The sequence below is a fragment of the Suricata suricatta genome, chromosome 11, assembly GCF_006229205.1.
Source record: "Suricata suricatta isolate VVHF042 chromosome 11, meerkat_22Aug2017_6uvM2_HiC, whole genome shotgun sequence".
NCBI classification, from domain to species: domain Eukaryota; kingdom Metazoa; phylum Chordata; class Mammalia; order Carnivora; family Herpestidae; genus Suricata; species Suricata suricatta.
Genome location: NC_043710.1, coordinates 66,416,608 through 66,430,648, shown reverse-complemented (window position 1 = coordinate 66,430,648; position 14,041 = coordinate 66,416,608). Strand labels below are relative to the sequence as shown.

At 38.2% G+C, this 14,041-nt stretch overlaps 1 protein-coding gene across 5 annotated transcripts in view; it reads right to left on the bottom strand.

Annotated features, from left to right (window-relative positions):
• EED (embryonic ectoderm development) overlaps window positions 1-9,306 on the bottom strand; it is a 29,407-nt gene extending 20,101 nt beyond the window's left edge. The window contains exons 1-4 of one of the 5 annotated variants that reach the window (XM_029956825.1): window positions 9,127-9,222; window positions 8,615-8,808; window positions 3,575-3,727; window positions 1,234-1,326 (exon numbers count right to left, since the gene is read on the bottom strand). In XM_029956825.1, the coding sequence (XP_029812685.1) occupies window positions 1,234-1,326; window positions 3,575-3,727; window positions 8,615-8,728 (360 nt within the window). In that variant the 5' untranslated portion in view covers window positions 8,729-8,808; window positions 9,127-9,222. Of the gene's footprint in view, window positions 1-1,233; window positions 1,327-2,151; window positions 2,215-3,574; window positions 3,728-8,614 lie in introns of those variants that run through there. The other 4 variants (XM_029956826.1, XM_029956823.1, XM_029956824.1 and 1 more) reach the window with 4 other exon arrangements.
• Window positions 9,307-14,041: the final 4,735 nt, after the last annotated feature.

Sequence of the window (14,041 nt, the reverse complement as noted above, 5' to 3'; positions counted from 1 at the left end):
ACCTAAGAAGCTTAGCACAATTACTAAAGAACCATACAATTTTATTTTACTCAAAATAACAAAGTATGGAACATCTCTCAGATTCATTCCTCTTCACCTCTTGGGCTACAGCCAGAGGAAGTGACTTGTATTTGTTATCAGCCTATATCCAATTTGTCTATTTCCTCTGTTTTTTTTTTTCCAAATACAACAATAAATTTCTACGCTTTTCCTCATAACTCCTGTATAGAATTAATGGATACCTAGAATATTAGCTAATACAAACTTAAAAAGATGTTTTCCCTTGAGGTGACTTCAATTTAATAAGTAACTCCAGAGACTCCCTGGAAAGCACTAAGGAATCTTCCTGTTCTCCATTTATTTAGAAGTTAATAGAGTAATAAATTGCTATCCACCAGCTGAGCCCCTGGTTTAACTGAAAAGTTAAATAATGGTTTACGTTAAAATGTGCCAGTATGCTTCTTCCATACATTTCCTTCAGTTCAAGATACTTTTGGCTTCCTTAAATAAAAAAAAATCTAACACACATGTTTATTGAAAATAGTTAAAATACTTTCTTTTTTTAAATGTTTTTTTATTTATTTTTGAGAGACAGAGAGAGACAGTACGAGCAGGAGAGGGTCAGAGAGAGAGGGAGATACAGAATCCAAAGCAGGCTCCAGGCTCTGAGCTAGCTGTCAGCACAGAGCCCGATATGGGGCTCGAACCCACAAACTGTGAGATCCTGACCTGAGCCGAAGCCGGACACTTAACCCAGGTGCCCCTAAAATACTTTCAGTAACTATTATATAAATCCACTGGATTTATGCTTTGTATTTACAGAGAACCACTAATTAAGTTTAAGAAACTACAGACTCTGGAGTCTCTCTCAAAAATAAACATTAAAAAGAAACTACAGATTTTGTATCTTAAATGATAAACTATTTAAATCACTTCCAAAAACAGGAGTCAATTCTTTCCGCCATGCAAAACAAAATATGAGGACAAAATATAAACAGAAATCTGTTCCATGAACAATTGTGAAAACATGAAATAAAAATGGATTTTCAGTCATGAATACTAGTTTTAACAATTTTAGCCAGTTTTGACAATTATTAGAATGCTTCGCTTTTACATAAAGGAACTGTCAAACCAGCTTTGCCAAAATTCTTCAAAATCATTACACTTTAATATTATAATAACACCAGAGTCTAATAATCAAGTCAAATGCCAAACAGACCCCTGAACACTCACTCTGTTGCTTCCTACAGTTGCAAACACTAACGGATCTCCTTCTTTACTGTGCCAGTTAAACTGTACTCCAAACAATGGCTGATTATGATCTTCCTGTAAAATAATCATAAAATTAAAAAAATTACTTAATTTAGAAACAAAAGAATGGTGAACTGACCATTTCCCCTTATAACTCCCCCACCATCCCCCAAAACATAGGCTACTATTTAAGTCAGAGGTCAGGTAACAAGCATTCATCTATGAATTATTATGATTTGCCTTTGATTTTTTTAAACCCAATCGTATTCTTCTGAATCAAAATTAAACTGGGTTAATTACTGTAGATGCATTTAGTCTTTTAGGACATAATTTATGTTTCTGAAATAGTACATGAACAAATACACGCTTCTCTAACACTCACCAAGCTTTATTAGGTTTAATTTTTCCCTTGTAAAGCAAAGCATATTAAACTCCATTCAAATCATTGCTTTCTATTATTCCTAAAGAAAGAATTCTAAACAATCTTGATTTGGGGTCCTAAAAGAATAACATCCCAAGGAATTTTATCATGAACAAGAATACTGGAACACTGGGGACCAGGGGAGACCATGGACTGTAAACTTCAGTTACCAGGAGGCTATAAGGAGGTGCATAAAAAACAAATATAGTTGACCCTTGAACAACACAGATTTGAACAGTACAGGTCCACTTAAACAAAAAATTTTTTTCATTTTATTTTTTTCTTTTGTTAATAGTTTATTGTCAAGCTGGTTTCCATATAATACCCAGTGCTCATCCCCAGAAGTGCCCTCCTCCATGCCCATCACTCCCTGCCCCCTTCCCTCTCCCCCATCAACCCTGTTTGTTTTCAGTATTTAAGAGTCTCCCTCCCTCTCCCCAACTATCAAACACAAAATTTTTGATAACTACAGTACTTACTGTAAACATATATTCTCTTCCTTGTGAGTTTTCTTTATAACATTTTTTCTGTAGCCTATTTTACTGTAAGAATGCAATATGTAATGCATGTATAATATAACATACAAAATACATGTTAATCGACTTTATGTTATTGGTAAGGTCAAACAATAACCAATGTTATTGGTAAAGTATGTCATTGGCTTCTGGACAGCAAGAGGTTACTAGAGGTTAGGTTTTTGCGGAGTCAAAAGTTAAACTTGGATTTTCAACTGCATGTGGGCGGGGGTGACAGCATACCAATCTCCAAGTTGCTCAAGGATCAACAGTATTCACTTTTGTTCACAAAAATTACTTTCCAGCCTTAGAATTTTACTGGCAATCTCCTGGCACTAAACATTAACTGTCTTGGCATTAACATTAACTCACTTTTAGAGTGTTAACAACTTTCATTTCTTATCCTCTGAAAAGCCACAGCTTTAGGCTTCTGAAATATTTAATCAAATTATTTAAACAGTTAAAATGAACACCCTTCAGATTTACTATCTAAAAATGGGTTAAGGTAATTAACTGCTAAAACAAAACTATTAATGGACACTTTGCTTTTTAAAAAAATACATTAAGATTAATTTCTCTCCTTTTAAGAGAATATAGTTTGATACACTGAGCCATGTATTTTGCTACACAAAAAATAATCTCCATATAATCATAGCTTCTTATGCTTCCCTAATACTTTACGTAAAAGTTTATTGAGATATTTAGAAAAAGATTCTAACTTACATATGTAAAAGATAATACAATGTACATTTTTGGTCAGTACAGGAAAAATACCCCCAAATTTAAAAAACAGAAAATGAATAATATGTAAAGGAAAACATTTTAAATAAATATCAATAATCCTTTTTATAAATAATAATGCTTTTGAGGAAACAGCAATTTAAATAACTCTAAAACTTTGTTTCCCCCAAATATTGAATATTCAAAAAAGCTAATTTACACATTTTCTTTTGAAAACAAACTCAAATGATAAGAATTAAGTATTTAAGACCTGCACAAAAACATGTTTCAATTTATGTTGACTGAAAGTTAATGGGTCACAGAACAGTACTTTTTAGTAACAGGTATCAGGAAATGGCTTTATGTTTTTTAAAGTTTTAACAAAATATGAAGAATAACATATCCCAAAATCTTTTATCTGAATACGAACAATAAAGATAACCCTGTATGTAGTACTGTTACTCATTTAAATTAAAACAAAACAAAAAGAGCTAAACAAATGTACTGTAATAACTATGCAGTCTATGCTTAAAAAAAAACCAACAAAAAACCTTCACAGTGCTCTAATTTTAAACTTGACAAAGTACCTTGAGCATAAAATGTTATCACTGAGAAATAATTCTAAAGCCTAGTATTTAGCCAACAGGATCTGTCTTTCTGCACATACCTTGAGACTATTTACACACTTGAAAGAATATTTGCATTTCTTTGACTTCCATTTTCCCTTCCCCCAACTTTTCCTTCCAGGAGCATTTGGTGTATTTGTAGGTGTATCAGGGCGTTCAGTGTTTGTACCACTTTCAATACTGATAGCATCATCCTGTAAGCAGTAAATTAAGAAAAATGACATGAAACAGCAATACTGTAGTAGCAAATGACTTTGTGCTGGGTAGCTGCTGACTGACCCAGAAGCAGTAATTAATAAATTCTGTAAGAAATGCAAAAATATATTCCTGTCTCCAAATAAGGATAAAAAGGAAACCAGCTATGCATTAGGATTTGTGGATTTCAGCAATGAAATAAAAGAAAAAGCTAATCAGAATGATAAGAGTAATAATACTGCTTTTAAATAACAAAGCACTGTTCTATGCCAGCCACTTTAATACACTAGCTCATTCCATCTTCAGAGTTTTCACAGAAGGTACTGTTAGACAAGGAAGTGCTGTTTAGAGATCCTAAATGGTCTCTTGCTACTTAGGGTTGCTGGGATTCAAACCAAAGCTGTGACTCCTAAATCTGACTGAACTATATGACTTCATATTTATCTGACTGCTGCTCAGTTTGGTGAACAGGGTTGGTGGCCCTTTGAGGATGATGGAGTATTAGTGCCTCCCATTTTAGATGTAGTTTCTGAAAATCTTGTTATTCAAATTCCCCTTAATTATAACACAAACCATTTACAATCTTTATAAAATCCTACATATTCCGTGCTATTTACAAATGACATTTGCCTCAAAGCTCTTATGTAATAATGAAACTTATATAGAATATAGAACTCCAGAAAGTCTATAATTAAAGTAAAATCCTTCCAAATGTAGAAATGACTGCAGGAAATCATGAAAATCCACTTACTTTATACCCTATCTCTAGTCCACAAAATACATTCATGCATGACCCTCTGCGATTTAACTACCTCCTCTGATTACATATTCCTGTATGTTCCTTGGAATAAAGAGATTTATTTAAACCTATTGCCTTAGGGCAACAGCTCCTAAATTCATTCCAGAGAAAGGCTTTTTTTTGCAAAGTATCTGCTAACATCTATTAGAACAAGTCTAGGAAACACTGCTTTAGGAGCTATTTCTAAATGATTGCTTCCTAAAGCTAGTGTTATATTTACAGAAGGTTAAAAATTAACTGGAATGTCAAAAAGCATATAAAAAATTCATACCATACAAATTCACCTAAAAACAGTATGGTGTTATGATTCATACCTTTTTAAAAAATACACTATTCCGGAATTTATTGATTAGGATGAAAAGACTGGATAGATGGTACACAGTTGGTGCTCAATATCTGAATTGTAATTTTAATGTAAATATAATCAGATAAAAATGTAAAATTTTAAAGTTCAGTTCCCAAACTGAATCATGGTTTATATCTCTATTTCTCCCCACGTCACCGTTTCACACAGTTTAACATCTAGTGTAGAAAATAACTGTGTTTCAGTGGAAAACTACGCATTATCTACAGCACACCTTTCCACGTTATCAGATTCTAGCCCTCTTCATTGCCTTTAAGTCTCACAACTCATTTGAAATTGTGGTAACTTACAGTCATGTACATTGTCTCCAAAGGTAAAGGCTCAAAATGTCTTCCCTTCTACTCTGGAAAAAACTTTTGTCTCCATTTGCAATTTCACCTCTACATTCCTTTAATGTATACTGTTTGACTTACACTTGCCCAGTTCTCTCATGTGAGTAAAATAAAAATTATGTTTCACTTACCTTTTTAGGAAAATTGTCCTTTAACAGTAGAGAAATAAGATAATAAAACTAACATTTATTCACCAGCTTCTTTATGTTTTGGCCTAAAATTTAACTACTAATCAAGAAACCATACAAAACCCCGTTTTGTTTTGTTTTAACTCTGACCACTTAACTTACTTACACATCTCCAAAGGAAAAAATCATGAGGAATGAAATGGAAATGTAAGTCACAACGCTTTAACTTTATCTTTAAATTAAAATCAAACCTTGGCTGAGTATCTGTGTACAGGGTGATTTCCACCTTGAACCCTCCTCAAAATACAGAATGTTGATATGGCACTGCCATCTTCATTTGCCCAACAAGGAAACTGGGAAGGTAATTTGTCCCTTAATCTTGCCACAGGCTGCTTAAGCGAAGGATGTCTCCGGATTTAGCCCTCTGCTAGGCAACCATTAGTACTCTTCTACAAGCTAAATACTCTGCAGTCATAAGACCTTTAAAAACTCAATAAAATGGCATATATGCATACAATAAATTTAAAATATGTCTTTTCAATTCTTTGATTCACATTCACAGTAGTAATTGCTCAGGTTAGAGTAACTCCAACTCAAAAACACCACATTCTTTCCCCACTTGCTTTTGGCCTTCTCTTCACTATTTGGTTCACTAAAGAGTTAAGACCACTGCCGCTGTTAGCTTTTTCTGAACTCATTTTTCTACAGAGTTCTCTACTGCTTTTCCTTATTGCTTCCCTAACTTATGTCCTAGATCTGGGGTTCTTGTGTGGAATTTGGAAGGCCTCTAAACCTAAATGGCAAAACAAAGTGGGTTAATTTTCACCATCATTAACTGAAATTTAGCGCTTTGTTCTATTAAATGAAGGTAACATAACATGCTAATACTACTGTAACTGTGCCTTTCTCATCTGTGGAAATCAAGTATTTTTGTATCATATGCTAGTATGTGCAGATCTCAAAAAATTGCCTATGCCCATCATGACTACCAGACACCCTTCTACATCTAGTGACTTAATGTGCTAATAAAGCACTTTCTTTAAACACTTTATATTATATTAAATGGCTTAATTTATTAAAACAAATCTTAAATTTGTTTTGAAAATATTTTTATAACATATTTCATAGGTTTATTATTTTGTAATCTTATATATTGTATTTTATACATCTAAAATGTTGTTTTCTCTGAGGGTGCCTGGGTGGCTCAGTTGGTTAAGTATATGACTTCGGCTCAGGTAATGATCTTGCGGTTTGGGAGTTCGAGCCCACATCAGGATCTGTGCTGATAGCTGGAGCCTCCTTGGGTTCTGTGTCTCCCTCTCTCCCTGCCCCTCCCCTGCTCATGCTCTGTCTCTCTCTCTCTCTCAAAAATGAATGTTAAAAAAGTTTTAATAAAATAAAATGTTGTTCTGAGAAGGCTACCCAGGATTCACTGAGGTGTTCAAAGGCACCAAAAGGTTTAAAGTCTCTATGCCAAATCAGGGAACCAAAATAAAGGCTTACTCCATTGTTTGGTTCTGAACAGTTTTAGAATGCAAAGAACATATCCTTCTTAAGAGTCTACCAAAAAAATAAAAACAAACAAAAAAACCTTTCAATTTATTTGGTCCTCTGAAAGTTTCCTCAATCTAGATTATTGGCATTTTCATTACATTTCTGCTTATTTAGTATGTGCAAGGGCCAGAAGTATAAGTCTTCCCAGTAACTGAATAACACTTGTATAGTACTTAAAGGGCAAGCACTCTTAATCACTTTGCCTGTATTATCTCATTTAGTCCTCACAAATACTCCTTGAGGTAAAGGCCATTACTAATCTCATTTCTAAGAAATTGGGGAAACCAGACCAAGTACCTTGCTCAAGGTCAGGCAAGACCATTTAAGAGAATTTTAAGCTAACTTGTGGATCCAATCTGTACTCCTAAACGCTTACCTAATCTGCCTAGAGAAACTTTATAAAAAGCAGAAATAAAACAGACTCCAAGGACTGGAATGAAGAGGGTCAACAATGTTAGAAAGCAATACATAAGACTGAGAAGCACGAAGAGGAAAAAGATTTAAAGTAACATTCAACACCTACACATCTTTCTTCTATCCGCAAAAATAATGTTTTCCCAACTCTTCAGTGCAAATTTTGGTCATGACACCTCCTCAAACATATGCTTCAAGTCGGTGATGTAATGATGTAGAATTTAGGAACTGGCTGTGTAACATAACGTTTATTCCTAAAACTAGTCAAACCGATGAGAAAATGAATTTACATCACGCTCCTAGAACACTTCAAAGATTTTTAAAGTGTATTAAGATACTATTGCCGTCTATTATGAAAAGGAGGTTCACACTTTGCAGTAATAACTTTCAACTGTCAAGACATTTTGCTGACGTTACTGGATATAAACTTAAAATTAATGTCACCTTAGTTATTACTGGCGACTTACCTAAACACTAGGTGATTATGGAGATCCACATCAGAGCTTAAAAAAAAAAGAGTCTGATTCCACAATACCTTACACTTGCGAAGCCGCTGGCCCACACCTAAAGACATCTGCCTTTACCAGTTACCTAAAATCTTCCAGGTCGTCCCCTTTATTTTAGTAAAAACTTTCCAAATAGTACCCGACTCTATTACTTCAACGGTAGTTTCCCTCTCCGACTCAGAAGACGACCTTTTCAATTCTGCTTCTCCGGAAGAAAAGCCGCCTGTCAGGCACACCGCAGTCCCATCCCCAGGAGAGGAGCAAACATAAAATCCCACCTTTAGAAGAGCCACCCAAACCCCTTATCTACTCTTACCATCCTGAACAGCGTGTAAACGTCGAAAAGTGACACAATCCCTAAACTCCTTTTTAAAAAGTCGCTAACACAACTCTGGCTCCTCCTTCCGACTTTCTCAGAAAAACCTCTAACTTGCCTTTTAAACTACTGGAATCTCAGATCTGCACTCTCCCCAAGTTTCCCAAAGGCCCAAACATCCCCACCCCCCAACCACGCAAAAGGACCTCAGAGCCGACCCCTTCAGACCCTCCGCCCACCACACTCTCTCTTTAACCATACTCCTTCGCCAAGTTTCAGCTTGCTCTCAGCTCCTGCTCAAAATCCCCACAGAGACAAGTTCGATTTTCTCCTCCACGCCCGCGTTTTCCAGAGGGTGACACCTCTCCCTCCCCCCCCCCACAGCAGCCCGCCCGCCCCCGCACGGACAGTTTAAAAAGAATTTAAAACTTTCATTCCAGAGTTCCGTCCACACTGCTCTGGGCTGCACTCACATTCTCGTCTCCAGAGAGGTCCGGGTTGCTGTTCTCGTCGCTGCTCAGCTTCTGCTTCTTAGCCGCAGGCATGTCTGTTCCCGCCGGCGCTGTCGGCACTTCCCTCTCGGACATATTCCTCCGCCTCCCTCCAGGTTCCTGCCGCCTAGGGCGGGGCCTCCGCCACACCGCCGTCAAGCAAGCCCGGCCCGAGCCTGCCGCAAAGTTGCCACTGCCGCCGCCACCTCCACCGCTCCCCCCACTGTCGCAAACCGCGCCCAGCCGCCGAGGCGGGCGTGCGTGCGACCCCGCCACACTGCTGAAAAAGGGGCGCGCGTGCGCGCCCTCCCGCGCAGCTTCCTCGCTCTTTCCCTTTCCCTGCTCCCGTCTTGCCCTTTTCCCGCCGCCCTCCCGGCAGTTTGCACGGAGAGGTGAAGATCCGTTAGCTTTCAAGAGTAGTATTTCGTACGTCCCCTTTCCCCACTGCCGCCTCGAAAAAGGAGGAGGGGAACTCAAAAGGGATGCCTCCTCACCCCGTTCCTCCTTCCAAAGACGTTTCAGCCGCAATCGGCCCAATCCTTCGATCCCCGACCCGCTGCAAGGACTCGAAAGTCTGTGGAATGGACTAGACCACTGATGTTCCAGGGGATGGGGGAAGATACGAGAAGTCACCTCTTGCTTTCGCGGCATATGTCAAGTGTCCTTGATCTTGAATTCGGAGAACAACGCTCTCACATTATTTATGGAACTATTGAAGATCTAGCTTTTGTTTGTCAGTAGGAGTTCGAAAACGGTAGAGTGCCTTTCACTTGTCTCCCCCATCTATCAAATGGAAGTTACCCGCTAAGAGGTGCGCGTGCGCCAGAGCGTATTCTCGCGCTGGGTTGTCCGGACCCGCCTACTCGGGCCCCTCCTCTTCGAAATCGTGTTTGCTGAACCAGGTAGTCTTCCACCGGCTTGCTGTAGTCGGGATGGATTTCAAACCACGACAAAGTCATAGTGTCTGGACGCGTCCTAAATTCTTGATGAATATTTAATCTGATGAATATTCATTTCAATCAATGATTCTTCTTACCCAATTGATGCTAACATTGGGTATCGTTTAATTTAGGAATATCCTGAAATTATGATTATAGACTCCAATGAGTTACAGCCCAAAGTATTTTTTTTAACTGTTAAAAAAAATTGTCAAGACCTAAGAATAAGTAGTTATTTCCAACTGTGTATAAGACTGTGATACTTAACAGACAAAATTTGGGGACACACCAGATACAATTTTAGGGAAGGGCAACGTGTTTGTCTCCACTGTCTGGGCTCTTGACATGTGTCATATACATCGGCGAACCTTGTTGATTTGTTAGATGATTCATTAAGTCACGTAATCAAATCAGGAAAAGGAGGGCCACGACAAGAAATTAAAACCAGACCCTCATCCCCTTTTTGGTAGCTCTTAGTTGTGACTACTTATTTTTCTGGGCCTCATTGTCTGCATCTAAAAAAATGAGGAAATTAGAAGGGACCTGACATTTCTTGGGCACCTACTTTCCCCCTCTTAGAATTCATTACATCACCCAGTGGATAACGTGAATAGAGTGCCCCATCCATAAAATTCTTGTGTACTTGAATTATTTCTGCATGATGTCTTAAGAGAGTATCAGTTTCATTATCTGCAGATTGCAAGTCGCTTCCTTTTGGAAACTGAGTTGGGAATGATAAAAAGGAAGGTAAGGTAAGGCAAAGGGAAGAATAAGGTTTTGCAGTGAATATTCAGGAAAAATAAGCTGAAAAAATTAAAGTTCAGGTCTTAATAATACTAATAATTGCAGTCATTTGCTGAATTTTTCTAATGTTCCAGGCACTACTAATTACTTCTCGGTTGGTGAGGAGATAAGACTTGTATGAAGTCAGCCACTGAGAGAGTAAGATGTGCTTCAGTATGACATTTTCATGGGCAGAGACAGACTTCCCTTGTCTGTTGAAGAGATGGGGAAATTTTGTTCTACAGTTAAAGAAAAATCAACTAAAACCTTTCTAATCCACATTACTCTGTGTCTGGGATCAGTAGGAGCTGGGAAGTGGGAGTTAAATTCTGGTTATAAAATGAGGGACGTTGCTGAACGTTTGAATAAAGGACACATATGGAAGAAAAATGCCTCTAAGCATGCCTGTTCTCTGTAACAAAGCAAAAATGTTTTTAAAAAGTTCTGTTAAAACTTGCAAGGATATTTTAATTTTTTGTTGTTGGGTCAGGGATAATAAATGGCAATTAGTTAATGCTTATTACTAATGTTAAAAATTATTCTGACATTTGCTAAAATAGTGAAATTTATTCAGGACTATTGTAATAGGTGTCAAAGACTCTTGCAATAGGAAAGAGGTAGGGCTCGACTCTGAAACAGCAAGGACAAGTGGGGACTTATAATCAAGGAGCAGAGTTGGAGGTGAAGTTTAGAACATGCCATCCACAATATGCTGCTTTGGTATATTGGTGGTTTTGAGCTAAAGGCACTTGAAAAAAAAAAGGCTTTCTGTACACTCTTCTTATCTGCTGAAAGACAGACCCTCCCATAGGAGCTTAACCATCATAAATCCCCTCCCTAGGAGTTTCATCAACCAGAGAAGATTGACTTATCACAGAAGAGGAGACTGGAAGTCACATTACACCCAGATAGACTTTGTCACAAACTATCATATCTCCCATCTATTCTAAGGGCCCATTCATCTTTCAGAAAAAATCATTTACTTCCCCTGTGTGACATACATCTCTCAACTCCTTGCCCTATTGAGATGGTATACTCAAATCTCACTGCATTTTTGGGTATTCACTTTTCCCCCCTGTGATGCCCCTGTACATGGTGTATTAAAAATTAATAAATGTGTATACCTTTTCTTCTGTTAATTTGCCTGTTGTCAGTTTATTTCCTAGACTCAGATATCCAATCCAGGAGGGTAGAGGGAAAGTTTCCTCTCCTGTGGGTGGGTGGGGGATGGATAGAAACTTAGTAAGAGGAAACATCCAAGGTAGGAGAATTCTTTCTAAAGAAACGTGCCAGGATGATCAGATATCCAGGGTGAGGAATAAGAACTTGATCAGCTACCAAGGGTGGGGATTCTCTCCAAACTGATTTAGGATTCTTATTACAACTGGACTAGGGAGACCAAAGACAGGACCCTAGGATAAGGCCTTTTGAGAAGAAACCCAGAGGAGCCAGACTCCAATTTGGTCAAGAGGAGAGTATTTGTCACTAATCTAACACATATAAAATATCACAAGTGTCTTATTTGGAGTGCCATCTTTATGGCATTAATTTAATAAATGCAAAAGGCTAATTACCTATTACTAATAATACATTTTCAACACTGAATTACTGTGAGGCATCTCAGGAACCATTACAGTTGAAGTCTTACCACCCACATTTTTATAAATGTGGAAACTATGACTTAGTGTAAATAAACAGTTTGCCCAAAGACACACAGCTCTTCAAAATGGCAAAGCTGGGGGTGCCTGCGTAGCTCAGTTGGTTAAGCATCCGACTTTGGCTCAGATCATGATCTCAAGGTTTGTGAGTTTAGGCCCCACGTGGGGCCCTGTGCTGACAGCTCAGACTCTGGAGCCTCCTTCAGATTCTGTGTTTCCCTCTCTCTCTGCCCCTTCCCCACTTGTGCTCTTTCTCTCTCAAAAATAAACATTAAAAAAAATTTTTTTTAAACAATGTTAAAGCTAGGGATCATATTCATGTCTGATTGGTTGGAAAGCCAAAGCACTTTTGCCTCAAGATGATAAACCCAGGCAGCTCTAGATTTATGTAATTCTACTCAGGTGCTTGGTCTTTATACCACATAACTTTCTATACCCTATCAAAGAAAGCTAAGTAACTTGGGACAGAAAGAAAACATAACTGGAGAAAGGAAACAAGGGAATCCAAATGAAGTCTGGAGTTTAGTTAATAGTTATGGACATACTTTAGTTTTTAAATTCTGACAAATGTGCCATAGTAATACAAATATTAAAAATGAGGGAAACTGTCAGATTTTTTAAGAAAGTAAAAGAAAGAGGGGGAGGGAGGGAAACTGAATGAGAGGTATACAGGAAGTCTCTATACTATCTTTGTAACTTTTCTTTAAAATTATCCCCTACACACCAAAAACCTAATTTTTAAAAATCTATTTCATATTAGAATATGGAGAGCACTAGTCAGAAATACCTCTTAGACTTCAAATAAGTGGTTGATCCATCATGAAAAACTTAGAAAGATCATTTTTTAAAAATTTTTTAAATGTTTTTATTTTTGAGAGAGAGAGAGAGCGAGAGCAGGGGAAAGTCAGAGAGAGATGGAGACACAGAATCCGAAGACAGGCTCCAGGTTCAGAGCTAGCTGTCAGCACAGAGCCCAACGCGGGGCTCAAACCCACGAACCGTGAGATCATGACCTGAGCCAAAGCTGGACGCTCAAATGACTGAGCCACCTAGGTGCCCCAAGATCATTTATTTATAAAGAAAAGAATCTTTACAGCCTCTTTTCCTATTGTTTTCTAGTATCATGTAAGCTTCAACTCAGGAAATGAGTTTCAAAAGCTAAATTAAATCCTTCCCATTTCAATTGAAATCTATTTCTCATTCATTCAACATTTTTTTGTCTCTTCTGCTTCATAAATAGCAGCTGTTCATCATCACTCATGCACTCTGTAATCACACGCTTCCAGATCCAGTTTTCTATGAACAGAACATCATATGGCTTCTTTGAACATTTAAAAATCAATCAGGAGGAATTTACTGAATGCCATTTATGAGCACAGCATTATGGTGATTATGTGGGTGCGGGGGGGGGGGGGGAAAAAAAAGGGAAAAAAAGACACAGTCCCTGCCTTCAAAAAGCCCAATATGCTTCCAGCATTAAAAAATGTCTCATGCAGGGGCTCCTGGGTGGTTCAGTCAGTTAAGCATCTGACTTTGGCTCAGGTCATGATCAAACAGTTCATGAGTTCAAGATCCACATCAGTTTCGCTGCTGTCAGGCTGTCAGCACAGAGCCTTCTTTGGTTCCTCTGTCCCTCTCTCTGCCCCTCCCCACCTTGTGCTTTCTCAAAAATAAATATTAAAAAAAATCGATTTCTCATGCAGACTTTCTGCCTGTATTTTGAGAGTGGCTCTTCCTAAGAAGGTGCTGGTGCTGGAGTATAGCCATCAGTCATGGATACTTGTCAGCCCTGCCATTCTGATTCTTGGGATCTTGACTCAGTATAATTCTGTCCCCAGCCTGCTTCTTCTGAAGCTCTCCAGCTGAGAGAGAGAGACACCACTTCTTTCTTGGGGGGTGTTTGCTAACACTTCTGCATACCTTTGCCCAACAACAGCACACCGCAGGGCTCTCTTTCCAAATCCAGGAGGTAGGTGGCTTTCCTTCCTCATCCCAGCTTCGCAGGTGAACAAAGGAAGTCAGGAGGATGG